The 27,527-nt window shown below is 43.7% G+C and overlaps 1 protein-coding gene across 3 annotated transcripts in view; it reads right to left on the bottom strand.

The window, feature by feature from the left end:
* The window catches only part of LOC128348978 (E3 SUMO-protein ligase RanBP2-like), an 81,218-nt gene that overhangs the window by 15,618 nt on the left and 38,073 nt on the right, over positions 1 to 27,527 (bottom strand). For 2 of the 3 annotated variants that reach the window (XM_053304786.1, XM_053304785.1), the window contains exons 18-21: positions 20,673 to 20,808; positions 19,593 to 19,690; positions 14,567 to 18,983; positions 1,142 to 1,303 (exon numbers count right to left, since the gene is read on the bottom strand). In XM_053304786.1, coding sequence (XP_053160761.1) covers positions 1,142 to 1,303; positions 14,567 to 18,983; positions 19,593 to 19,690; positions 20,673 to 20,808 — 4,813 coding nt within the window. The remainder of the gene's footprint in view (positions 1 to 1,141; positions 1,304 to 14,566; positions 18,984 to 19,592; positions 19,691 to 20,672; positions 20,809 to 27,527) is intronic. The other variant, XM_053304787.1, reaches the window with a different exon arrangement.

Here is a 27,527-nt window from a genome sequence, read left to right as displayed (position 1 = left end):
GAAATCCAAAACAGATGGTGAGGAGCTCCAAAAGGATGTCTCCAAAATGGGTGAGTGGGCAACAAAATGGCAAATGTGGTTCAATGTAAGTGTAAAGTGATGCACATGGGGGACAGGGATGGGGACCCAACTTCACATATACACTCATGGGGGTCTGGGCTGCCTGTGACTGACCAGGAGAGGGATCTTGGGGTTGTGGTGGACAGCTAATTGAAAGTGTCAACTCCGTGTGCGGCAGCTGTGAAAAAGGCACATTCATGCTTGGAATCATAAGGAAGGGGACTGAATATAAGAATGCTATTATAATGTCCTTAAATAAATCTATGGTGCATCCACATCTGGAATACTGTGTACCATTTTGGTCACCGTATCTTAAGAAGGACATTGTAGAACTTGGATCATTTTCAAAGGGGCTTAGATGATAGTAGCCATAGATAGGGGTTTAGATTTGTCTATCAATGGCTACTAGTCTTGATGGCTATAGGCTGCCTCCAGGCTTTTCTTCTCAGTGCAGGAGAGCTGGCCATGGTGTCAGCTAATAGGACATTCCCTGGCAGGATGCTGATACCTCCTTGCCGAAAGCTAGCTCAGGAGCTCTACTCTGTTTTCTGGTTAGTTCTAGTTTAGTCTTTTGATGGGCAAGTGTTCAGCAAAGGATACCCTTGTCAGATAAACCTGTTCTGCCAGCTGGCAAAAAGTGTCAAAGCTGTATCTCTGTGAGAACCCTATTGCTAGAAATGGAGAGTCTCCTCTCACTGAAGGAAACCAAGGACAAAGACAAGCAGGTGGGAGGAGTAACCTACTCTTGGATAACCTCCATCCACTGAAGAAGAATATCTTTGATCACTGGGAAAGGAGGGAAACAGATAACGGAGGAGAGGCACAGACACTGAACAGTTTAAAATCATTAATAGTGGCAACATTCAAACATCTTCGCTACAAAGTTTTACCATGCTCTGTATGAAAACTGGGGTCAAGCAGGAAGCGTTGTGATCACTGAGTTTTCATACTAGGGTAGAAAGATTCTCATTTACAAGTGTATTTCCGAAAGTTACTTTTTATTGAACCGCACCCAGACACCATCTTTTAATACTGTTCTGTAACTTAAAGGAAATGAATAATTTTTAAGAATGATTCTTACCATCATCATCTTCACTCAGATATCCAGGTTTGTTCTTGTAGCAGAAGAACGTTGGGGGTAATCTAAGGGAGTCTGCAAGAGCTCTTTGCTCAGGAGTCGGTGTTAATTCATATACAATAAAAACATCTGAAATGGTTGTATCTGGTTCTTTCTTAGTCTCAACTGTTGAAACAAAGTTACAAACATAAGTGAATCATCCAAGCAAGTTTAAAAGTTACACTTTAACACTAAGAAGTTACAAAGAATGTGAGTTACAAACCTATTCAGCCAGAAGATACTAATAATCAAGTTTTCAGTAAAACCAGTAAGTGGGAAGGTTTAGACTATCTAAGATGGGTATTTTTTTCAACAACCAAGGCCAAACTCATGCCATGCTTTCCATTAAACAACTAATTCTAGTCAAATACAACTTCCATCCATTGATTTCAATCAACATGGTAGTTAGACATCGTTTTATATAATATACATTTTTTGTTTTCAGAAGGCACTTCCAGGGACAGAATAGAGCCACTGGGCAACATCCACACTAGTTAGTATTGACTAAGCACCACTGAAATAGAGACAAGTTAGTAATAACTACCTTAAGACCCAGTAATTTCAATGGGACTTTATCATGATCACTTAATCTGGATGCTGCTCATTAATTTTAAAACTTCTAAAAAAGAAAACCTTTGCTGCATTTCTAACCTTGTTGCAGCTTTGCATTAGTTTTGAGTTTGGATTTTAATGATATTTTAAAGTGTGAGTGCCATTTTGCTGGTGCTTAGTTGATTTTTTTGGAAATGTGATTTATAACTGCTTTACTAAATAAGGTAAATGTGTTACTTTTCATTTGTGAGTTGGTATTTGAGTTTTCCCTTGTATCAAATGTAAACTGAAACGCAAGGATTTGGGGATATTTTCATCCTCCCAATAAAGGCATCTTTTTTGGGAAAGACTGAAATTCAAGCTTTTAAAAAAAACACCATAGCTATCAGGCACTAAAACTGTCAACTAAAAGAGTGCTTAAAGCTAGGAATCATTAAGTGTGTCAAAATGTGTAAATCCAATTCATTTTAATGAGTTTAGTGCATGTTTAAACTTTTTCCCATTTAACTGAATAACAGACACGCTTATCTTTTGCTAGACAGTGTTGTAGTTTATTCAGTACTCCCTATTGATATTCCAGTGATGCCAATCACCCAGATACCTACACACAATGTTCTATTTCATTGTTGAGGTGTATCAAATATCATTGTCTTAAGTCTCCCACATGGTCTAATGACTCCAGCTAGTTTGTTATCAGTAACATTGGCTTTATTTTGCTGCTGTTTTCTTTTCAAGATATGTTAAACAGGACTATCTATACTGATTAACCATTCTGCTTACAGCACTGGAAGGATGAGCAGACCAGAGCAGTTTACAGAAGTCCTACTCTTTCCTTCTTGTGATGTTTTTCTACAATAGCATAGCTTGTTACCTAGTTTTACCAAGTCTAAGGTGGCATTCTGTGGATGCACAAGAGCATTTGAAAAATACAGGCAACAATATAAACAGCTTCTCCTGACCTACATGTTTCCACCCAACACACTCATTATTTCTTGTAACAGAGATTCACATCCAACTCATTCCTGGTGAAGAGGAAAGCTAAAGGAATTGGCACACTGATTTTAATGAGTGCAGCTTTCAGTTAACATTTCAAAACCTATGTTAAAAGCAGAGAGCATTAACACAGTTCATACTTCCTATGCTGTCATGTATTATGTCCCATTACTTGCTGATGTCTGCAAAACTTATGCTAGCTTGCAAAAATACCTCCAATTTTGTCTAGGAGCTCAGCTTTCAGAAAACGCATTTGAATTGCCCGTGACAATGCTTTGAAGCCCTTAATAAAGGGGTCTATGCTCTACAACAGTCACCTTAAGTGGCACAGTGGGGAAATGCTTGATTAACAAGCAGAAAGTTGCCGGTTCGAATCCCCACTGGTACTATAATGGGCAGCAGTGATATAAGAAGATGCTGAAAGGCATCAGCTCATACTGTGTGGGAGAAGACAATGGTAAACCCCTCCTGTATTCTACCAAAGACAACCACAGGGCTCTGTGGGCACCAGGTGTCGAAATCAACTTGATGGCACACTTTATGCTCTACAACACATCTGCTGTAGAGTGTACACACTCTACAGCAAGAGATGGGCAAACTTGGCCCACCAGCTGTTGAACCACAACTCGCAACATCCATAGCCACAATTTACTGTGGCTGGGGAAGATGGGAACTGTAGTTCAACAGCTGGAGGGCCAGGTTTGCCCACCGTGCTTTACAGCATTGTAGAGTTTTGGTCAGTAGAAGCAATGAAGACAGAAACAAACATCCCATTAGCACAAACATCTTAATACAACTGCTTAAAAATTTCTAAAGGTGCTTTCATAAAGGTTACAGCCTAACACACTTGTCACATATGAATAAAGCCGCAGGGTTCCAGAGAAGCCAACAAAAAGCAAGACAAAATTCAACCACAAATGACCACCTTCCCAAGCTACAATCCATGAGGCAACTATACCGTAGATACTTCGATCTCCCACACTGTCAGTGCTACACATCAGAGCATCAAGCTACCATAATGCAAACACGCAGCGTACATAAAACCTTCCATGCACATTCACTACCAGTTTCCATGTGTCAGAATGCAAAACAACTTCTGAAATAAGTTTTAGAATTAAGCAATCCAGCATACCTGCACCTCTTCAACAAAGCATGGTTTAGAAAACATAAAACTTTGTTTGTTTCTATTTTAGTAAGTGCAAGCCATTACCTGCTGCACATTTTGTAAAGCAGTATTAAAAAATAAGCTTGTCAAAACATGGTCGATATCACTGATTGTGTTTAAGGTGTTAAAAGCTGTATGAAGGCAAGCATAAACAACTGCATTCTTTCCCATATAGAAGCATCCTTCATCTCCATTGCTTCAACCCTGAAGACATTTTTTAGGAGTAAGCTCACTGAACTCAGTGGGACAGACATGCATATGATCAGGTCAAATAGGTTGCTCACCTGTAACTGATGATCTGGTAGTGATCCGTTGACATCCATTAGAATGGGTTCTGCACCTGTGCTGGAGCCTTTGTGGAGTACTACAGCTCCTCACGGTGCTTGCACCCCGCCCCACATGACCATGTGGTTATTTAAGGCAGGAGGAAGCGCCAGCACTTCAGTTCCTTGGAGACTGCTGAAGTAGTTGAAGATTGGAGCAATAGGGGAGTTCTATGTTGAAGACTTAAGCACTACATGCAGAGGAGAGGTTCAGGAGGGTCTAATGGATGTCAACGGATCACTACCAGATCATCAGTTACAAGCGAGCAACCTGTTTATCTGAGGCATGATCTGTTGAATCCATTAGTATAGGTGTTTATTTAGCTCCTTTAGGAGGGAGCAGTAGTGTTACTATAACACCCTTTTGAGAATACCTCTCCCAAAATTCATTTCTGCTGCAGAACGCAAGTCAATGGCATAGTGCTTTACAAAGGGCTGTCCCGTAGACCAGGTTGCAGCCCAACAAAATGATTTGCCAGATAAATGAGCTGTTGAGGCACTGTATGCTCTAGTTGAATGTGCCTTGATGGATTTTGGGGGCTGAACTTTTTGTAACTTATAAATCAATAGGATTAGCTCTACTGGCCAGTGGGATAGCCTCTGCCTTGACAAGGCCTGACCCTAAAAAACTTTCCTTTGTAGGATATGAACAACTTTGTCTTTATGACCATCTTTGTTCTTGATAGTTAGAATAGAAGAGCCCTTCGAACATCTAGGGAATGCAGAGCCTTTTCAATAGCCATGCTTGGAGAGCTGAAGAAGATACAAAGTACGATGTCTTGGTTTATATGTGAAAGTCTGTCACAAACTTTGGTAGGCAAGAAATGTCAGGATGTAGCAGTACCTTATCTGGGTAGAAGCATGTATAAGGCACATCCATCCTTAGGAATGTATGTTCACTCACCCTGCGGGCAGTTCTAACTGCCATCAAGAAGGGTGTATCTGTCAGAGCCGAAATGAACAAAGAGATATTCCACTGTTCCAATATCTGCCTAACTGGAGAATATAGATTGGTGAGACCCTTCAAAAAGCTATTGCAGCCGGGTTGGGAAAATATTGTCTTTCCATCCCATCCTGGGTACCTAGCTGCAATTGCTGCTAAGTGAACCTTTAAGGAGGAATTAGAAAGAAGGGAGATCTTTAGTGTGGTTAGTAGCTTTTAGAGGGCAAAAGCCAGTTAAAGCTGCATAGCAAGTGAACCTCTTCGATTTACTAGCATAGTTTATCCTAGTGGAAGGCTTCCTCTGGTTAAGTAAGATTTTATCTAGAAGCCTCTCTTCCATGCTGTTAGCTGTAGAGTGGGCACCTCTGGGTGAAGTACCTGTTTTCTCGTGACAGAAGATCTGGGTGTTGAGGAAGCCTCCTGTATGTGTGTCTTGACAGTTTGAGTAGATGCGGAAACCATGGTTGTTTAGGCCACCATGGAGTGATCAGAATGCATTTGATTCGGCAGGTCAGAATATGTGCCACCACTTCAATTAACAGATTTTTCAGAACGCAGGGAGCAGGTTTTATTCCTGCGGCTTTAAAACTATATCTAGCAAAGGTTATCCCTCAGCTGTTGTACGGGATCCAATTGGGACCTTATGCGAACTTTGATATGCTTGAAAGAATTCAATCTGGTTTCTTGAGAGCTATCTTTGGGACTACAAGATGCACCGCAAACGTAATACTGCGTATGGAGGCTGGCCTCATAAAGATCGAATCTCGTGCCTGGCTATTAATAATTTACTTTTGGTTGAGAGTCCACCTACGCCCGGTGGGCCTAATTCCTCAGTTTCTATCGTTAAACCCACAACCGCACTGGTGCACTGTAGTTAGTAAAAAGCTTGCTGCTCTAGGAATAGACCCTGAACAACTGCTGGAGTTAGACTTGGGAAATGCTAAAAGAATAGTAAAACAGCGTTTGACAGATATTGAATTGCAAAATAACTGGGCCTCTTTGACACAATTCTATAAAGGAGTAAGAACTAGATGGGATCTTTCACCAGCAAATTATTTGTCCCATATTACACTCAGCAAATTCCGGTGGGCATTTACAAGGGCAAGAACAAATTCTTTTCCCTCTGCACTATTAGCCGGGAGATACAGTGGTGTTCCCCTGGAAGAACGCTTCTGCAGATGCGGCAGTGGGGAAATAGAATCTATTGAGCATATTCTATTATCCTGTAAAATACATAGGCAATCAAGGGAGCACTTAATTCTACCTCTGGTCTGTAAACAGACGGACCGATCTGCTGAACAAATTGTTAAATTTTTACTCTCTGATGAAAATGTTTTTAATTTTAACTCTGTAGCTAAATTTTGTTATATTGCTTTTAAGATGTATAATGAGAACCTATAGAGTTTTTATAAATTGTTCTGCTATTTGTATGCATGGATTGTTTGGTCTAGGACCGTAAATAAAACTTGACTTGACTTGACTTGTGCCACCACTTTCCCTACAAGAGGTAAAGGAGGATACATGTACAATAGGTGTTGAGAACAGTCCATCTCAAACATGTCCCCTAATGACTGTCGGTCATGGCCTGCCCTTGAGCATTACCTTTTGCACTTGGCATTGAGTGCTATTGCGAACAAGTCTATTTTGGGGAAACACCAAGCTCTGAATACTGGAAGCAAGTACTTAACCAATTCCCACTCGTGCTGCTCTTCCCTGGTGAATGAGCGATTCAGATCGTCGGCTAGGACATTTTCCATTCCCTTTATAAGAACGGCCAAATGGGTGATGCTGTTTCTGATGCACCAGTGCCAAATTTGTATGCTCAATGTACAGAGAGACCTGGACACCTTTCCCCCCTTGTCTGTTAAGGTAGACACTCGCTGTTGTGTTGTCCAATTGCAACTGCACAGTTCTCCCTCTGAGCATTGGTTGAAAAGTCTTTATGGCCTGAAAACCTGCCAAAGAGTTCCAGGAGATTCATGTGGAATTGTATTTGCCAGTGACTCTACTGACCTTGGGCCATGCTACCATTGTAATGCCCCCCCTCCAGCCCATCAGTGAGGTGTCTGTTGTCACCCAAACTGATGGAGACAGAGTTGAAATGGGACTCCTTGCAGTAAGTTCTCTGCACGAATCCATCAACTCAATGACCAGAGAATTCGCTGTGGAATAACCAACTGTTTCTGGGGGTTGTCTACGTTCAGACGGAAGGCAGAAATGGATCATAATTACAATTTTCTCATTTTCAGGTGTGTATGCCGAACTATCGTCTTGCAGGAGGCCATAAGGCCTAGTAGGTGTTGACTCTGTCTTGCACGCTGCACTGGACAAGACTGGAGCCAATGTACAAGATGCACAATAGCTTGTAATCTCTCGTGGTAAGTAGGCTCTTCCTGTCTGGGTATCCAGAACAGCCCCTATGTAAGAGATCGATATCACAGGGTTTAGATGAAATTTATTCCAGTTGACCTCTATCCCGAGGTCTTGAAGAAGGTGTAACAAGTAATGTATCTGAGAAAGTAACCCTTTTCTGTCTTTCAATGCTAGGAGCCAATTGTCTAGGTATGGGTAAATCACCAGCCCTTGGTCTGGAGGAGCACCACCACCACTGCCATGCACTTTGTGAAAATACAAGGGGCAGTGAAGAGGCCAAACGGTAGCACCCAATATTGGTAAACTGAGGTCCCCACCGTGAATCTTGGATACGTTTGGTATGAAGGCCCGATCCCTATGTGAAAACAATCACTTTGCAGTTCTAAAGTTGCAAGCCACCGCTCCTGATGTAGAAGTGGTAGGATGTCTTGTAATGTCGTCATCCAATATTTCTTTACATGGATGAACTTGTTCAGATGTCTCAGGTCCATTACTAGCCGAATTCCACCATCTCTTTTGGGGATCTGAAAGTAGTGGGAGTAGAACCTTTCCTGCCTCTGTGCCCATCACTCCAGGACAATCACTTTTTTGCTCAGCAGCTCCTGTACTTCCTGTTGCAGGGCAGGAGTTGCTTTTGTGAAACGTAGCCCTCTGAAATTTGCCGGGCACTGAAGTCTATAGTGTAGCCTGAAGAGACAATCTTCAACACCCTCCGTTCTGATGTTATGTGGTGCCAAGCTTGGGCATGGCTTGCCAATCTGATGTTGATGGCTGAAGGTGTTTGTGCCTGATAGATGTTGCAGGCAGTCGTACTGAGCCCTACTGTGTTGGGGAAGGCTGATGTTAGCAATGCACCCACTGCTGGCAGAAGGTGTGATGGGCTGTTGATCTCAAAAGAGCTGCTTTTGGGCCTCCCCGTTTATAACCTTGGCCCTGGTCGTTTTTGTGGATAGTGACTCTTAGAATAAGGTTGGTAGGTCTTCTGAAAATCCCTGCAGTCCTGTTGTCTGAAGCTGGAGCATGGACGGATGTAAGGCTTGGATTTGGTAATATAAGCCGAAATAAAAGTCTTTGCAGTGAACTTTGATTTTTTAAGCTTCTCCGCTGTAGCATCCGTCTGTTCCGAAAACAGACCTTTTCCATCAAATGGGAGACCTTCGATTTTGTCTTTCATGTCTGTGTGTAAAACTACTGAACGTACCCAAGCAAGGCGTTTCAAAGTAATAGAAGCACTCATTCCTCTAGACTGATTCTGCCAGGTGTTTTGCGGTACTCAGTTGCTGACATGTCAAGCCTGCAGACTATTGTAATGTCTTCTTGAAGTGAGCCTTGAACTCGTCTAGTGAGAGGGAATCCAAATCCTGTCCTAAGGTGTCCCACAGGCAATAATTGTACTTAGCCAGGCAGGCTGAATATAGTTAGCTATTTTTAATGATAAGCATGCCATCAAATATATCTTTCTGCCTTCTAATTTCCTTCCCTCTTTATCTGCAGGAGTTGTGCGACGCAGACCCAACCTTGAAGAAGTAGTGCCTTCTATTACAAGGGAGTATGGTACAGGATGTTTCAGCAGGTAAGTGTTATCCTGCTCCTGCACTCTGTATAGGCCTTCTAGTCTTTTAGAGGTCGGAGTGGAAGTATGTGGGACTTCCCAGGCACATTGAACCACCTTGGAAGTTACCAGCAAGAGAGGCAAGGTGACCGGTTGTGCAGACAAGGACTTTGCCATAAAATTGTATACTGGGTCATCAATTGTGGGCAATTGTAATTTTAGATTAAGACCCAGTGCCGCAGCCATCTCGAGTTGGACATGGTAAGCCTTCATTACCTCAGTGGGGGGTATATGTGAAGGTGCTGCAACATACAGGTGATGGGTCAGGATTGGTAGACTCTGTTGGACTCAAAATCTGATGAACCATGGTGACTGTCACCTGAAGGTGCTGGGGAGGAATGCAGCTGATTCTTCCTAGCAGGAGATGTCGGAGGCCTAGGAATTGTAGGTTCCCAAGGGTCTGTTTGGGTAGCTTTAGATAAAACTTGCTTCTCCTTTGTTTGGGTCTGTTTTGCAACCAATACAGGTTTTGGTGGGGGAAAGAGATTCTGTTAGAGTCTGTGTGGCTGCAGCTACTGTCACCACAACCTTGCTTGGTACCAGAGAAGGAGCATTTCTCCCCCCCCCCCCCCACCAACCAGCATGCGTACTGGAAGAGAAAGAGAATAAGCTCTGGCCCGAGGAGAGCTTGTCCCCTTAGCTAAGCAGGGTCCACCCTGGTTGCATATGAAAGGGAGACTTGATGTGTGAGCACTGCAAGATATTCACCTCAGGGGATGGAGCCGCTCTGGGAAGAGCATCTAGGTTCCATCTTTCCTCCTTGGCTTCTCCAAGATAGGGCTGAGAGAGATTCCTGCCTGCAACCTTGGAGAAGCCACTGCCAGTCCATGAAGACAATACTGAGCCAGATAGACCAATGGTCTGACTTGGTATATGGCAGCTTCCTATATTCCGATTGAAACCTGCAGACCCCCACGACCTCTCTTCATCATAATTGTAAGCCACTCCTAGAGAAGTCTGGCCAAGGACATTTGCTTGTCCAGTAGGTGAAATACCATGAGAGAATCCACACGTGTACCAAGAAGGCTAAGTAGCCAATTGTGCTGCTGTTAAAGCAAAGTGCACTTGGTGATTTGCACATGCCGCTGTTGAATAGGACATCTCTGGAGGTAGATAACGTATCTCTCTCCCCTGATTGTGGGACACCCCTAAATGTTGACAGGGTAGTAATACACAGCTAGTAGGGATTGTGCAGTATTTGGATCCAATGCGCTCAATTCTTGGATACCAGGAGAGTCCTCCTCAGCCTTGAAAGTAACCGGCGCTTGGCATCAAGGCATCACAGTATCTGTCAATACTGGTGCGTTCAATGTCAAGGTCAACTATTTTGCCTTTGGTGTCGACGAGGATTTAAACGGCGTTGCTGCCGGGGACAAAGAAACTGCTATCGATATTGGTGCTGACTTAACCGGTGGGGATAGAGGCTTCGGTGTCGATTGTCTCGATGCCGAGAATGATGTAGTAGACAAAGCTTGTGTCGATGTCAACACTGCTATGGCAAGTTCCCTCGATGTTGATGTGTGGGCATAGGCGGCACTTGTCGATGTCGAGGATAGGGCCTTTGACTTCGAAGCCGGCACCAAAGTTGTTTTGGTGTTGATTGTCTTGATGTTGATTCACAGTAGGAGTCAATGGACTCGATATTGACACAAAAACTACTTCCTGTGCTGAAGTTGGAGATGGAGTTACTTTTGACGTCAATATTTTCTTTTCCTTTTTGGCGTGCTCTGATGCGTCTGCCATTTTGTCTCCATGCCATTTTGGAGCCTTAAATGTAGGCAACGAAGGTTTAGACTGGCTCGAATTCTCAGCCCTCAAGCCATCTTTATTAGGAGATGGATGAGTTCCCTCTTTAGATGAGAACTTAATACATAATCGTAAAGCGCAGCCCTCAAACAAAGCTCCCAGTTGTGTTGCGTTTGTTTTGAAAATGAGTGGCAAACCTTGCAAGCGGAGGTGTTGTGGGCTTCCCCCAGACACAGTAAATATAAGTCATGGCCATCTTGTGAGGGTAACTTCGCTTTGTATTTAGAGCAGCGTTTAAAAGTCCTTCCCAAGCCACTCTTTCTCTAAATGCTTAGGGTCTTCCATTGACGTTCCGTTTTCAAAACCAAAATTTCTGTCTGATCTTTTACCTCAAATAGTCCATAACACAAAATACATAGTCAAACACACACAAAGGTCAGAATAGCCAATAAAAAATTATTTTCTTATAGAACTCACTCAGATCAAGGAACCAGAACGAGGAGCTGCAGTGACCGAGGAACTGATTGCTACAGCAGTCTCCAAGGAACTTAAGTGTCTGTGCTTCCTCTCGCCTTAAATAGTCATGTGGGGTGGGGTGCAAGTGCTGAGAGGTACTGTGGTACTCCACACCGACAGGCTACAGTGCAAGCGCAGAACCCATTCTAATGGATTCAATGGATCACACCCCAGATCCAAGTGTTATTCCTGACAACGAAAGAGCCCATATTCAGAGGAAGTATGCCATTTTGGCAGGCTATGGGCCACATTTCCAATCCAAACTAATCAGCTGATCGTGTGAGCCGGCCCTCAGTATTTCAAACTCATTCTGCCTATCTCCGGTCCAGCAAGCACTAACTTCTCAGGACAGGGAATCAAGAAAAGCTGGGAAGAAAAATAGCTGAGCACTCACAAGTTAAGCAATCAAATAGAGTAAAGTATTCAACGACCAGCTTTTTGCAACAACACTTGTAAAGTACATACAATCATAACTATTCCCCTTGAGCATGCATGTTAAATTGTCTATGCTTTCATACGGTTAAGCAGCCAGTTACTTTGCTAGACTTAGGGAGCTGTCTATGCCTTCCCAAAAGTACTGCAACACCACATTCAGTGCAGTGTATAAATACCTTTACTATCGGTTTGAGAGGAAGAGGCGCTGGTCCAAAAGGCCATTGGGTTAGATTTAAATAGGCTAAAATTAAACCCTAGAAAATAAATTGTGCGGATTTAAGTACTCAATGAATATTCCCAAATGGGCAAGGGGCGCTACCAAACAAATACATATTAAAAGGATAGTTGCTTTTATATTGCATTTTATACCAGTGTGACCTAGTGCAGATTTCTTTCTTGCATCAGCATTTAAGTAGGATGTTTATTAGTACAGGGGGTACAGAGTCCTGCAATAATTTACCTCAGTTGAGGCTAAAGAGTAAATACTGAAGGAAACAGGAGAATTCAGCTGATTCACCACATACCTGTCTGACTTGTTTGCCCTACCGCGACTGCTCTGACAAAGTATTCAGGCTAATTATCATACAAAGGATACCAGCTAATCAATGTAATATAGCCTTATTCATATTAATGGTCTTTATCCATAAAATCTAGAGTAGTAAAGCATATCTGTGAGAAGTGGTATCACCATTCTTTCTACAGAGCAATCAATTATTTGTATACACTTAAGCCTTTAGTGGTATATTAGGTCATTTCATTACTTCTATTTTTTGATTCTTGCAAAAAAAGAGATATTAGGGGAGAAGAGAATCAATCATTTTTTCACTTGTCTGGACAATCTTTGGCCTGGCATAGCCCAGAACCAGTGGCGTTCAAGTTGTTGGGAGAGAGGCCCAACTAGGATAAAGCATACGTTCCCAGCTGGCATACTCTTCTCCCCCTGAGGGGTGTTATACACTGACACTTATCTGAGAGACAGTAGCTCATACATTTTGGAAAATGTCCCATTTATCTGGCTATCAGTATTTCTGAAGCCATATCTAGATATATAAATAACTTACATATTCATAAGAAGAGTCCTACTGAATCAGACTAAAGGTCTATCAAGGCAAGCATCTGTTTCCTGTACTAGCCAGTCAGGTGGTTGCAGGGAACTTCCAAACTGGGACTGAAGCAAGAGCTATCCCCTGCTGCTGCATTCAGAGATCCACGTTTTGAGGCAGTGTAAGTCCCATTTGCTATCATGACCAATAGTTCTTGACAGACCATCTTATCTTGACTAAAATGTTTACTAATTTTGAAAGAAGGGACCAACACCAGCACATTAGGTTTTAGAATCTTGCACCGACTTGCAAGTCTAATATTTGTTCTAATCAAGTTTTCATAAAATTCCCATCATGCATAACATTGTAACTTTGTGGGCAGACTCTAGCCATGTGTTCTACTTAGGATTGCTAGTGAAAAGTATTCAGATGCTGCAGCTGGCACCAAATGTTATGGTCTACCTGTCAACTGGCCAGGTCAGAAGACCAGCTCTCAATTACACTGACTACCAGAATACAACCACCTATAAGGAACTAGTTCTGATTTGCCTCTCCCACCAAAAACTGTTTTTGCAACCAGGCACACTAGCCTGAAGTTATTTTCGGCCTACTTTCTGGTAGGCTTATGAGATCACCTGGCATAGTGTGTATGTCCGTCTGTCCATGTGTCACCCCCCCACCAATCAACTTCGCAATGCCTGTACCAATATTAGCCAAATTGGGTCCAGTTGTAGGGACACAAAAGGACACCTCAACAGTGTAGTTGGTGATGTCATCCACCCTGAATCAAGATGGCGGATGCGTAAACCTTTGAGGCACAAGTGGGCTAACTTGTGAACTGCCTAACCGATTTGAACCAAATTTGCTGCAGTTGTAGGGACACATATGGATGCCCTAATGGCATGGTGTGCAATGATGTCATCCACTCCAATTCAAGATGGTGGCCACATGAACATCTGAGGCACAAGCAGGCTAATTTGTGGGCTGTCTGATTTGAACCAAATTAGGTGCAGTTGCAGTGAGTGACACACAGGCACACCTCAATGGCATAGCCTGTGATGATGTAAATCTACCCCAATTCAAGATGGCGGACATGCAAACTTTTGAGGTGCAAGTGGGTTAACTTGTGAACCACCTAACTGATTTGAACTAAATATGCTATAACTGTAGGGGCACATGGGGATACCTCAGTTGCATAGTTTGTGATGATGTCATCTACCCCATCGTGAATGTTTGAGGCACAATTGGCCTACTTGTGGACTGTCTAACTGATTTGAACCAAATTTGGTACAGTTGTAGTGACACACAGGGAAAACTCAATGGTTAAGTTTTCGATGTCATCCCCCCAATCCAAAATGGCAGACGCATGAACATTTGAGGTGCAAGAGATCTAACTTGTGGACCTCGATTTGAACCACATTTAGTCCAGTTGTAGAGACAATGAAAGGAAAGTAGGCCGATTATAGTTCTTACTAGAACATGTTCTGTATTCTAGTCCTCTTAAGGATCTAGAATACAGAACTAAAATTAGGATTTTAGAAACTGTACATTTATAAGATGCATTTTAAGTTGTAGTTCAGTTTGCAATCAGAAATCATCCAATTTCTTTAAGATGGATAGGATGGAAATATATACAGACTTAACATAATGCCAGCTTGTACATAAGATGAATTTCAAGAAATGCTCACCTTTTTCTACCAGTTTAAATGAGAAGTTAGAAGGTCCTTCCACTTTTGAGGTAGCTGCTTGAATTTCTCCTTTGTCATCCAAGTGTTTCCAGCCAGCAGTGCTACCTTCCTGATGTCCAGCAACTCCAAAGTTTACAGTGCCATGTGTGCTCTCTGCTTCTCTCTGTAGTGTGGTTTGAGAAATCAAGCTATCACTTTTACTTTTAGGAGCAGCATTGAAACTGAAGCCAAAGAGAGACCCTGTTGCCGAAGTGTTTCCAAATGTGAAAGGCTTTGATTTTTCATTGTTAAAAATACTTTTGACAGATTCTGAGCCAAAAACAAACTTGGGTGGTGAAACCACTGCTTTTGTTGGCATCTCAGAAGTTACCACCACCACTGAAGTGTCTCCTGTCTGTATAACAGTTTCTTCATCCTCCTTTAGATCTGTCCTCTCCCTTGTGGTTTCTTCCAATACTGCAACAGCAGTCTTTCCACATGGAGATTCTTTTGGGGTATTGGTGCGTGAAGAGAGTGGTGTGACTAAGGTGCCTTTTTCCTGAGCATGTTTTGCTTCCTCAAAAATTTGTTTGAAACAGTCAGCAACATCTTGCAGCTTAAATCGTACAGCCAAGAGCTCCATTTTCCTTTCTCCTTCAGCAAAGTCACATGCAGTCCATACCCAAGCTCTCTCTGTGCCTTTCATTTGCTGTATATTCATATCTGGTGTTATTCTATGGTTGGCACAAAGCTTTAACACCTGGTCTCTTCTCATGACTATGCGAACTTGTTTAGTGTCATAGTTCTGCAAAATTTTTATATCCCCAATACCTCTCTCTTTCCACTGATTAGTATCTTTATCATATCTATACAGTTTTGCCCGATGACTGAAGGCAACTTGCTCATTTTCCTCACCACTTTTTAGTTCTACAAGGTTGGGTAAAGGGACCACGGGCTCAAAGTACTGACCATCTCTTTCATCTTCTTGGGTAACGTCGGACTCCTCATCTGTGCCTATAGAAGTCCTGCTTTGGTTCTGTTTGGAAGGAGACTTGGAGGGACTCAGTGCAGATTTGAAACTAAAGTTAAACCCTGTTGTAGACTCCCCAAACCTAAACAGATTTTTTCTCACCGGACTACTGGCCCGAGGCAGTGCATACACAGAACTATCTGTACTATCATCCAGTGCTTCCCCACGCAAGTCATAGTTGTCCCATTCCAATGTAGGCCCGGTGCTTTCAGCATGTGGCTTTATAATCAAATCGGAAGTGCTTGCAGCAGCAACAGAGCTCTTCTCTTCTTCATCGGCAAGTTTAGTTTTATCATCTGTCAGGAAAGTTTTAAGATCTTTTAATCCGCTTTTCATTTCTTCTGCCTTCTGTATGAGCTCTGCTGTTTTCCCAGTATCAATGAGTTTGTGTGGGGTTTGGAGTGGGATATCCAGCAACAGCCTCTGATATTCTTCAAATTTATGTTTGAATTCTTCAGCCTGCTCTGGAGTTTTGAATTTAGCTGCCAATTGTTCCAGCTTTGCATCACCATCAGAAAAGTCACTGGCTAACCACATCCATGCTCTGTCCGAGCCAGAGAGTGGCTTCAAGTTCATGGTAGTTGTGATCCAGTGGTTTGCACAAACCTTCAGTACCTGCTCACGCCTCATGAGCATTCGTAGTTTGCCATTAACTTCATTCTTAAGGATTTTCAAGTTGCCCACACCACGTTCTTTCCACTGGCTGGTATCTGCATCAAACCTGAATAGCTTTACTCTTTGCGAATACAGCACTGTCTCATCCTCCTCCCCTGTCACTAGTTCCACTTTTTCAGGCATCTGGACAACAGGCTCAAAATGAATATCATCACTCTCTTCTGTTTTATATGCATCCTCTTCCTTCTCAAGATCAGCAGAAGTATTTGCTTTGGAAGAACTTTTAGTGGTCTGAGAAGAAAAGAGCTTTTCACCTGCACCTGTAAAACCCTTGAAATTTGGATCTTTTTTGCCAAACTGAAACCCCTCACCAGTTGTTTTTGCAAGGTCAGCAAAAGTGAATGTGCTGCTATGTTGGCCAAAAGGTAAGTCACTACTCTGTTTGCCAGATGCATCATGAGACTGTACCACGGTTTCTTCTGCAGATGACAATTCTCTCTCATCAAGGCCTTTTACAAAATTACCTTCTTTTTTCTTTTCATCTTTTGCAATATCTTTGCTAGGCTCTTGTATACCAAATTTAAACCCACCTGGCGGTACAGGCATTGAAAAATTAAACCCTCCTTTCACAGGCTTAGTTTCTGTACTAGGAGGAAGCTGAAATGAGAACGGAGACTTTCCTTGCTCTGTAAGATGGCCGAACTTAAAGCCCTTCTCTGATATCTCGCATTTAAAACCTGTCCCCTGTGGTCCTCCAGTGGATTCTGATAATTTGCTTTTGAAGGCAAATGCAGGTGATTGAGCATTAGCAGGTACAGCTGGAGCAATATCACATGGATTTGGAGCTTGACAAGCTACACAAGTAGCTGAATCGCTTTCATTTTGGACTAAACATACATTGCAGTCCCACTGGCCTTCCTTTTTCAAAAAAGCAGCCCCAAAGGTACTTTGTGGAGCCACTGGTGTTTCTGCCTGCCCAAACTTGAATGTGGTTTGCGGACCAAATACTGATGCTTTAGTTCCACTGGGATTTTTGCAGTCAATACAATGAGATACACTGCCTTCATTTCTGACCAAACAGTTCTTGCATTCCCACTGTTTTTCCTTTTTAGCAGAAATGAGTCCAAATGTACCCTCAGTGCTAGGTTTGAAAGAGACAGCTGGTTCTGTTGGAGGAGGCAGAGCCTCCTTAGATGGATTTGGAGCCTGGCAAGCAACACATTTCTGTGAAGTTATCAAGTTCCTAACCAAGCATGTATTACATTCCCACTGACCTTCCTTGAGCTTAAATTTATCGCCAAAGCCACATGTTGCAGCTACTTCTTTACCAAAAGAAGAGGATGTGGGTGTTGACCCACTTGATGTAATGGTAAATGTGCTTTTGGTATTGGTGTTTTTTGCTGTATTGATTGTATCAGGACCAAGAACCTGACAGCTGCCATTAATAGAGGATGCTCCACTCTTAAGGTGGAATCCAGTATTCAGGATCCCTGTATCAGATTTCCCAGAATCTTTTGCATCTTGAGTAGTTCTCTCCCTTGTTGATCCCATGTTGTGAATGGCCTGTTCACTAACATTTGATCCAGAGGCTTTTAAACTATTTTGTGCCTCTTGAAATTTACGCTTGAACAGCATTGCTTCCTCTGGTGTTTTAAATCTAATGGCGAGTTGCTCAGGTTTTGGTAATTCATCTGCATAGTCCAAGGCATGCCACACAAATGATTTGTCTGACCCAGCATTTGGCTTTAGGGCCATATCTGTATTTATATAGTGATTTGCACAGATTTTCAGCACTTGTTCCCGTCTCATAAGCAGCCGAATTTTGCCAGTTATTTTATGCCTCAGAATTTTCACATTACCAACTCCTCTCTCTTTCCACTCTTTGCACTCCCCATCAAAACGAAAGAGTTTGGCTCTGTTGCAGAAGATCTCTTCTTCATCTTCCTCACCTGTTTTTACTTCAATCTTGTCAGGTAGTGGCACTACAGGTTCAAAATGAGGACCATCATCATCTTCATCACCACCATGGACACTTCCATCTCCATCATGACTTCTGTTTGCTACATCTGAACTCTGAGTTCCAAACATGGGTTTGCTAGGATCCTGAAAGCTGAACACATCACTTTTACCAAACACAGAGAGTTGGGGTTGACTTTGTGCCATTTTATCTGTAAGTGAAATGCTTGAAGTATTTTTGCCACCAAAACTGAAGATATTGCGCTGTCCAGTGGCTTGTTCAGCAAGTGGCTTTTGTCCTGTATATCGATCCTCTTTGATAGGTTTGTCTGATGTCAGAAGATCCAAAAGACTGTCATTGTTGCCATAGGTTGTACTATGGGATTGTGTTATGACCTGAGGAGATGAAAAAGTAAAATCACCATCATTAGATTTGAAGTTAGAGTTAAATTTGAAGGTAGTTGGCTGAGCTGATTGAGAAGAAGGTTTTGTGCCTTCTGCTGGTATAGATTGACCAAAGTTAGGCTTCCCAAATTCTATCACCTTTGATTCTGCAGGCCTTGAAACTGGCGGTGCTGCTGAAGGTTTTGTGAAATAGCCTGGCTCGGGCAGTGGTGGATTTGTGCTTGTTGGAGGAACACTATAATTGTAGTAATCTTCACTACCACGGGGAGACAAAATTCCTGTTGCAGGAGAATCAAAACGTAGTGGAGTACCATACATGTCTTGTGAAAACATACAAGCAGAAGTGTTTTGAAGTGGAGGGGTATGCATTGGCTGTTGATATGTATAAATGTGTTGCTGAGGTGTAAGTCTATTCATGGCATAGACAGGAGCCTAGAAGAAAAAAAGATGTTCAGTTTTAGTGTGAAAGCCTCAGTTGTATGCCAAATGAGAAGTCGTTTTAAGTTTACATTTCAGTCATTGCTTAGTCTAATTTCAATAGCTGCTGCCTCTCCACTGCTCCACGTCATGACAAGGAGCCTGGTTCTGAAGTTGTAGAGGATTTAATGGATTTAGCTTGCATGCTAAGGGGAGGAGAGCTGGTCTTGGGGTAGCGGGCATGAATTATTTCCTTTGCTAAGCAGGTTCTGCCCTGGTTTACTGGGATGGGCGACTATTTGCAATCACTGTCTAGTGTAAGATATTCCCCTTTGGGGATGTGGCCATAGCTTAGTGGTAAAGAAGCTGCTTTGCAGGTAAGGTCCAAGGTTCACTCACTCAAGGTAGGGCTGGAAGAGACTCCTGCCTGAAACCGTAGAGAACCACTGTCAGTCAATACAGACAATACTGAGCTAGATGGACCAATGGTCTGACTCAGTAGAAGGCCACTTCCTATGATTTATTTAAGCATTAATGCTCTCTTTCTATAGAAGTCTAGACTTGCAAAAGCTAAACTACTACAATAAATCATATTACAGTTGCATCACAAACATTTATAATCACCTTTGTGGGGGTCACATTGGTGGCTGCTGTTCGTAGAAGATACTGAGAATTATACGCTGGTGATGGGTTGTAGTAGACTGATGGACCTGTAGTAGCCACTGAACAGACAAAGAAATAATGGTAAGGATATGCAACTTGAGTGGCATCCCAACTATAGATAGTAGTGTGTGAAGAACGTTTTAATGTCGAAACATTTTGACTTGAAATGTCCCGTTTCAAGTGCCGCAGGCTAGAAACAAAATGCCCTTTAAATAAAGGGTCTGTTTTGCGTTCAGAACAAAATTCCTCCATTTTGATTTGAAATGTTTCAAGTGCCATTTTGGAAGCCTGTTTTTCTCTTGCCGATTGGTTTTCTGGCATTGGCTTCTGAATGGTTTTGGGGAGAAAGTTAAAAATCGCCTGCTTGCCCATTTCTTAGGAGCGCTGGGTGGTAGGCAGCATCCATTATGCCCTAACACCCAACCCACTGTGGTGTGCCTAGATGCTACCCATGGAGAACAATGGGGTGTTTAGAGTTTCTCCATTGTTCCCTAAGACCGAAACACTCAAAACGTTGAGGTTTTTTCCAACCAAAACCCCCCCCAGGTCGATCACTGTTGTGACAAAACATTTCAGCCATCTGCATTTTGTTCTGAGCTTGAAACAAAATGCAAAATCTGTTTTACGCACATCCCTAATAGACACTTCCCTGCATTAGGTTCTGCAGCAGAGTGAAGACGGTCTCATCCTCAACACTTGTAGCAAATTTTACACTAGATCGTAACATAACAAGGCCAATAAATACAATATTTTAAATAAATTTAATGTTAACCTTCATGTTCTCATTGGAATTCCCTTCAAGCATCCTATTATCCATTTATCAACTGATATCACATCATAAGTTCCACATAAAAGACTCCTAGAGTTCTCAAATTTATCACATAGTCAGGGGTCAAGAAATGTTGGCTCTGTTCACCAGCCCGACAAATATTTTTACTTGTTGAACAATATTGTCAGGATTTTCTTCGCTCATCAGGCATCATTTTTCACTGAACACAGACAGGCAGACTAGTGGATTTCCTGAGCCCTGCACATAGTTACCAGTTAATGGTGCTCCATGGAAGTTCTGTGCTCCTTGATAGCCATCTGACATGGTATCTGGTGCATAGCTTTCAGCAGGCCATCGATGAGAAAGGTTTGCATTGGAATTGTTAAGTTTCATTTCTTGCATCTCAGTCTGTCAAAGAGAGAACGAGAAGACAAATTACAACTGTTTAGGCCAATATATTCTCATTTTTCCTATTCTCTCAAAAGAACTAGAGGGGAAAGGAAACCAGACAGATTTGCACCAAAGTTTGTTATTAAATCATGCCTCTGAACACACACTACCTCGGTTGCTGAATCACCATGCAAACATTCAATAGCAATAAAGCCACCACCTCAGAAAAACAGGTTGCTTACCTGTAACATATGATCTCTGTGGGGATCCATGGTCACTCACAACTGGGTCTTCTGTGCCTGCGCAGGAGGCTCTTGGAAGAATCTATAGCTCTGTTTAGGTGCTCACTGGCCCTTTAAGGCTGTACAGCACCTCCCGCTTTGGCTCCTGAATTGGCCACTGCGATGCAACTGACAACACTGAGTGACAGAAGATAGCAGACAAACCACAACAGCACAGGTAAGTAAACGTCTCATGTTAAGCTAGCAGAGGGGAAAGCTGGTTGGGTATTGAGAGTGACCATGGATCCCCACAGAGATCATAAGTTACAGGTAAGCAACCTGTTTATCTCTGTAGGGATTCCATGGTCCCTCACAAGTGGATGAGTGACTAGCTCTAGCTCCCACAAAAAGGAGGTGGGTGCTAGCGGTAGTACTTTATTTGAAACCACCCGACCAAAACTGGCCTCTGAAGCAAAACCCAAGTCCACAGCATAGTGGCAGACAAAGGGTAGGTCTGAAGACCAGGTGGAAGCCTTGCAAGTGTCCTTCATACTAATGCCTGACATGTGGGCAGTGAGGTAGCCATGGATCTAGTGAAATGCACCCGAATTCCAGAGGACGGCTGAATGCCTTGCTTCTTGTAACAGAAGATCAGTTGTACTAGCCAGTTGGACGAAATGGCAAAACCTTTACTAGCACCTGCACAGAAGATTAACAGTTTTTTAGAATGCCTTTGTCCGATCTAGGAAATAAAGGACACTTCTGTGGACATCCAAGATGTGGATCGAATGTTCGAGAGGCGAAGATAGATTACAGAAAGACATAGATAGTATTATGTCTTGGTTGATACAAAAGTCTGACATGATCTTTAGGCGAAATGCAGGATCTGGACGTAGGACCACCTTATCTGGGTAAAATTTAGCATATGGCGAGTCAGCCCTTAGAGCAGTAAGTTCACTTACATGTCTTGCAGATGTGATGGCCACCAGGAAAGCAGTCTAAGCATAAAGGCTTCATGGGAGATGACAATAGTGGTTCAAAGGCGGCCTCCGTGAGTGTGGACAGCACAAGGGAGAGGCTCCAAGGCTCAACTGGTGCCTGCACCAGGGGTGGTGGTGGTGGTGGTGGTGAAGGTAGAGAAGTATTTGATGGATGGAAGCTTGGAGTGGATAAAAAAAAATTAGTCAGACGCAAAGGATGTAAATGCTTCCAGTGGCACCTATAGCCCCGTCTCGTAGAGTCCTTTCTCTCATTTATTGGGATCTCATCTAGAAGTTCAGCCTACATGCTGCCAGCAAGAGGGTTCAAAGGGCATGGTGTAGAATTAGCCCCCCATGCCTCATGAGAAGGTCCTCTTGAGGTGGAAGGTAAGATTCCTTGTATAGCTGGAGAAGAGCTGGGAACCAGGGTTGCTAGGCCACCAGGGGCAGACCAGGATGCAGAGTGTGTGTTCTTGTAGTATCTTCCCTACCACTCTGGACATTAGTGGAAAAGGGGGGAGGAGGTAAAACAGTCTGTCCTTCCATTGCAGCTGGAAGGCATCCCCTAGGGAGTTCGGGCCGATGCCCGCCCTAGAACAGAGAACACTTTGCATTTTGTGCAGTGGCAACTAAGTCGACAGTAGGGACACCCCAAGAGTCAAACACATCTGACAGAATAGTCTCATTTAACTCCCATTCATGGAGAGTAGAAAAGGAGAGATTCCAACTAAGGGAGTCAGCCAAGATGTTATCTTCCCCTTTAATATGTATTGCCATGGAGAGGATGTTAAGTCTCAGGCACCATTCCCACAACTGTAATGCAGCATTATTCAAGGAACTTGATACAGTGCCTCCTTGATTATTTAGGTAGGCGATAGCCATAGTATTATTGATGTGAACCTGAACCACTTGGCCCTGGAAGACAGGTAAGAAGGCTTTGAAACTAAGGAACGCTGCTAAGAGTTCTAAAAAATTAATATGGAGCTCATGTTGCTGGGAGTTCCAAAGGCCCCTTGCCCATAGGGAACCACAATGAGCAACCCAACCCTGCATAGAAGCATCAGTAGTTACTGATGTTATGGGGTTCAGTTCTTTAAAAGAGGCCCCTTGCAAAATGGAATCAGGCAGGGACCAGCAGAGTAGGTATCGCAAAACATTCTCTGGAATGACTAACCATTTGTTCTGATCATCTAGGTTTGGTCGAAAAACAGCCAGCAGCCAGAGATATAGTCTCCACATCCGCAAACATGCATTTACAGTCATAGTGCACGAGGCCATAAGGTCCAGCAGCAGGCATTGGATAGATCGAACCCATTGTTAGGGAGCTACTTGGAAAGTTATAATCATAGAAGAGATGGCCTAGATGTGCTCTACCGGTACATATGCACGTCTCTCCTTGGCATCCAAGGTTGCCCCAATGTACTGGATGGCACACTGGGGGGTCAAGACTGATTTCTTCTGATTAAGTGAGCCCCAGATCTGCCAGGACAGAGAGTAAGCTTTAGGTTGAACAGCAGAGTAGACCTTTGTCTTGCTGTAAAAAGCCAGTCATCCAGTTATGGAAAAACAGACGCCTTGAATGCGAAGGTAGGCAATGACAGCTGCCACGCAGAGGCCGAATGGGAGCACTTTATACTGGTAGGCCTAGTGCCCAGGCAGAAAAGCAGGAACTGGCAATGTCGAGGCCTTATGTAGATGTGAAAATAAGCGTCCTTCAAGGCTAAGGATGTGAACCACTCTTCCTCCCATAGCAGTAGTAAGATCAACTGCAGGGAAATCATGCGAAACTTGGACATTCCGACAAACTTGTTTCGTTCTCGTAAGTCCAAGATGGGGCGCAGCCCACCATCATGCCTAGGGACCTAGAAATATCTGGAACAGAACCCAGTGTGCATCAAGGAAGGTGAAACTGGTTCTATGGCAACCTTTTGGAGCAGCGAAGAAACCTCTTCAAGGATAGGAGTTGTGTGGGTGTATTTTATGCCCGCAGTATTTTCTAATTTTTTTCATCTGTGTGCAGAATGAGTTTTGTGTAGGTTGTTCCTGAGACTTGGGCTTTGTTTGTTGGCCCTTTTGTCGTTGATGGAAGGGGTGCCTGTTATATGGCCTAGATCCTAGATGGTAACTTCGCCAATCTTGAGTGGGGCGGGGTTGGTACCTCTGTCTGAAAGCAGGATGATCTCTGATCATCCTGCCTGCTGGGACTGCGTGAAGGTCTTAGGGGTATAGCGTGACTTCAGTTTCTCCGTCATTTCTTCAGTGTCTTGAGGTAGATAGAAACCCGTTCTTTAAAAGTTCAGGCAGGGCAGTAGCCTTATCTTTCAAACGGTCCCATAATGTTTGCTGGTATTTGGCCATGCAGGCCAAGTAGCTGGCCACCTTGAGAGACATCTTGAAAAGTAGAACTTCATGTCATGGAGTCCAGTTTATGGCCTTCCTTATCTACAGGGGTCGAATGTTTCCAAGCAGACTTGGTTTGCAGTGTGCAGTCCACTACTAGAGAATTCGGCGCCAGATGTTTGAAAAGAAAAGGGCAGGATAGGATGCTTCTTGGACCTGATACAGGTTTTTCATCTTTTTGCAAGGGAGAATAGAAGCTACTGGAGTTGACAAAGCAGCCACTAGTGAAGGCAGCATTGGTAGCATGGTGGGATATATGAGAAGATAGCTGTGTGACGGATCTGTAACTGTTTCTTCAGGACGAGGAATCTCCAGGCCCAAAGCCCTCGCCATCTCTTGGATTTGCACCCGATAAGATTTAGTTTCTTCAGAAGGGGAGTTTGATGGTTGAGTCCCCACCGAGTCATTCGGTAAAGTCACCAGAGGTGAAGTCCTTCAGAAACGTCAGAGTCTGGATCAGAGGGATATGAGGACTCCCCATTGAAATCAGGATCTCGCAGAACAAGGTCGCTTGGGATAGGCTGTGAAGGAAGAGCTGGTGATGCAGGCACAGATGGGGGTACAGGGCATAGAGGATCAGGGGCCACTAGAAGGGTAGACTGCTACAACTGTTCTGGAAATTCAGAAGCAGGTGACACTGGCAGCACTGACGTGGGCAGTGAGCCCTAGGCAGTGGTATGGCAGACCATGAAGGTGCAGGTGCTATAGCCAGCCTCTTGAAAGGGTCAGCAAGTTGCACATCCAAGGGGTCAGGTATATCCGCTCTGAGACGCAACGTTTTTCAGAGTCTGTATAAACAGGTTGCTTACCTGTAACAGGTGATCTGGTGGTGATCCGTTGAATCCATAAGTAAATGGGTTCTGCGCCTGCGCAGGCACCTCGCGGGCCGACTAAGTAGCTCCTCATGACGCCCAACCGTCCTCTCGCGCTCTCAGCGCCCTTTATATTGAACGGCTGGGCGTCCTCCAGTCAGTTTTTGTGCAGACCGCCCATAACATACGATCTGCTACGTTGTAGCCTCACTTATGCAGTGGGGATGGTTTCTGGGCGGGTCTTATGGATTCAATGGAGCCTTGGGATAGGCTGTGAAGGAAGAGCTGGTGATGGGGGTACAGGGCATACAGGATCAGGGGCCACTAGAAGGGTAGAGTACTACAACTGTTCTGGAAGTTCAGAAGCAGGTGACAATGGCAGCACTGGCATGGGCGGTGAGCCCTAGGCAGTGGTATGGCAGACCATGAAGGTGCAGGTGCTATAGCCAGCCTCTTGAAAGGGTCAGCAAGTTGCACATCCAAGGGGTCAGGTATATCTGCTCTGAGACGCAATGTTTTTCAGAGTCTGTATTCATAAAAATCATAAGGCAATACAGTTGAATTATATATGGAACGGGAACGAAGTCGTTCCCTACCTCCGATTCGTGGCAAATCTAAGGCCCCCCACAGGGAGCTGTTATAGTCAAGGGATCAATAGGAACATTGGAGGCAGAAGAGTAGAACCTCTCCTTCCATGGCAAAACAATACGGCATCTTGGTGGAGGTAGAGAGACCACCTGTTGATGTTTTAGGGATTGGTGCAGAGGAGAAATGCTTGACTAACAAGCAGAAAGTTGCCGGTTCAAATCCCCACTGGTACTATATCGGGCAGCAGGAAGATGCTGAAAGGCATCATCTCATACTGTGTGGGAGGAAGCAATGGTAAACCCCTCCTGTATTCTATAAAAGGTTCGAATCCCCGCTGGTACTATATCGGGCAGCAGCGATATAGGAAGATGCTGAAAGGCACCATCTCATACTGTGTGGGAGGAAGCAATGGTAAATCCCTCCTGTATTCTACAAAAGAAAACCATAGGGCTCTGTGGGCGCCAGGAGTCAAAAGCGACTTGACAGCATGCTTTACCTTACAGGCGACTGTGGCTCATCCACATCAAGCCCTTGTGAATAGGCGCCGAATCAAGAGGTGAAATTCTATGAAAAGTAGTGGTAATCTGAGCCAACGAAGTCGTTGGCATCGATGTTGGAACTTCTGATGATGAATGTCTCGGCACTGTGTGCACAGTCAACGTTGAAGTTCTCAATGTCAAGCTTGTGCTGATAAGAGTTCAATGGATCTGAAGATCTCTGAGCCGACAAAGTTCACGACGTCAGTGACAGGAAAGTCTTTGAAAATGAGGTGAGTATGAAGTCTCTGGCTGAGCTGATGAAAGCGATGGTGTCTTCACTGAAATTGAGCCATTCGACGCCGAGCCCAGAGTCGATTGCGACCTAGCCAGTGTTGAGGCCAAGGTCGCAGAAGGAGGATGTCTCTCCTTTTTCTTGTGGGGCTCTCCCGACATGGAGTGATGGCGATCATATAATGCTTATGCGATCGCTCCCATCATCTTTCCTGAGGCTTCTTAAAAGCCAACAAATCTGAAGTGACAGTACCGAAGTTGTCGAGGCTGGCACTGACAAGCCAGGCACCGCAGTTTTTGGCAGGGATTGAGGACTCTGTTTTGGTGTCCCTGGCCAGAGAATATTCTCATACAAAGAAGCCGTGAGGCAACGTTTCTGACTCAGGAGGGTTTTCATTTTAAAAGATAGACACTTTAAAAGCACTGGTACTGTGTGAGTCACCCAAGCAGATGAGGCAAATCAGAAAGCCCAGGAGAGGAGGGCATCGGGACCTTACAAGCAGTGCATCGTTTAAAACTTAGGATCAGACATAGTCAGGTCCCCAAACTAGTCCAGAGTCAGCCAAGAAGTCAGATGCAAAATGCCAAAATCAAAAAGGTAAAAACTAAGCAAAGTCCAGAAACAGTCTGTGGTCAGAAAGTCGAGTAAAAATCAGCCCAAATACAAAGAGAATAGTCAGGAAAACAGTCTACAGTCAGCCAAAAAAACAAAAATGAAAACACAATTTCTTACAGGAACGAGGGAAAATAGGAGCAGATCCTTCCCAAGGCAATGTGAGCCGTGGAAAAGAAGGAACTGAAGAGGGAGGCTCTCATCAGCCGGCTTTTGTAGCTGCTCCTGTTTTCCATTCAGCACCTAAACAGAGCTATAGATTCTTCCAAAAGCCTCCTGCACAGGCGCAGAAGACCTAGTTGTGAGGGACCATGCATCCCTACAGAGATCTTTAGATTATCAGAAAGAAATTA

This window comes from Hemicordylus capensis, chromosome 3 (assembly GCF_027244095.1).
Source record: "Hemicordylus capensis ecotype Gifberg chromosome 3, rHemCap1.1.pri, whole genome shotgun sequence".
NCBI lineage: Eukaryota > Metazoa > Chordata > Lepidosauria > Squamata > Cordylidae > Hemicordylus > Hemicordylus capensis.
This window is presented reverse-complemented; position numbering and strand designations above follow the sequence as displayed.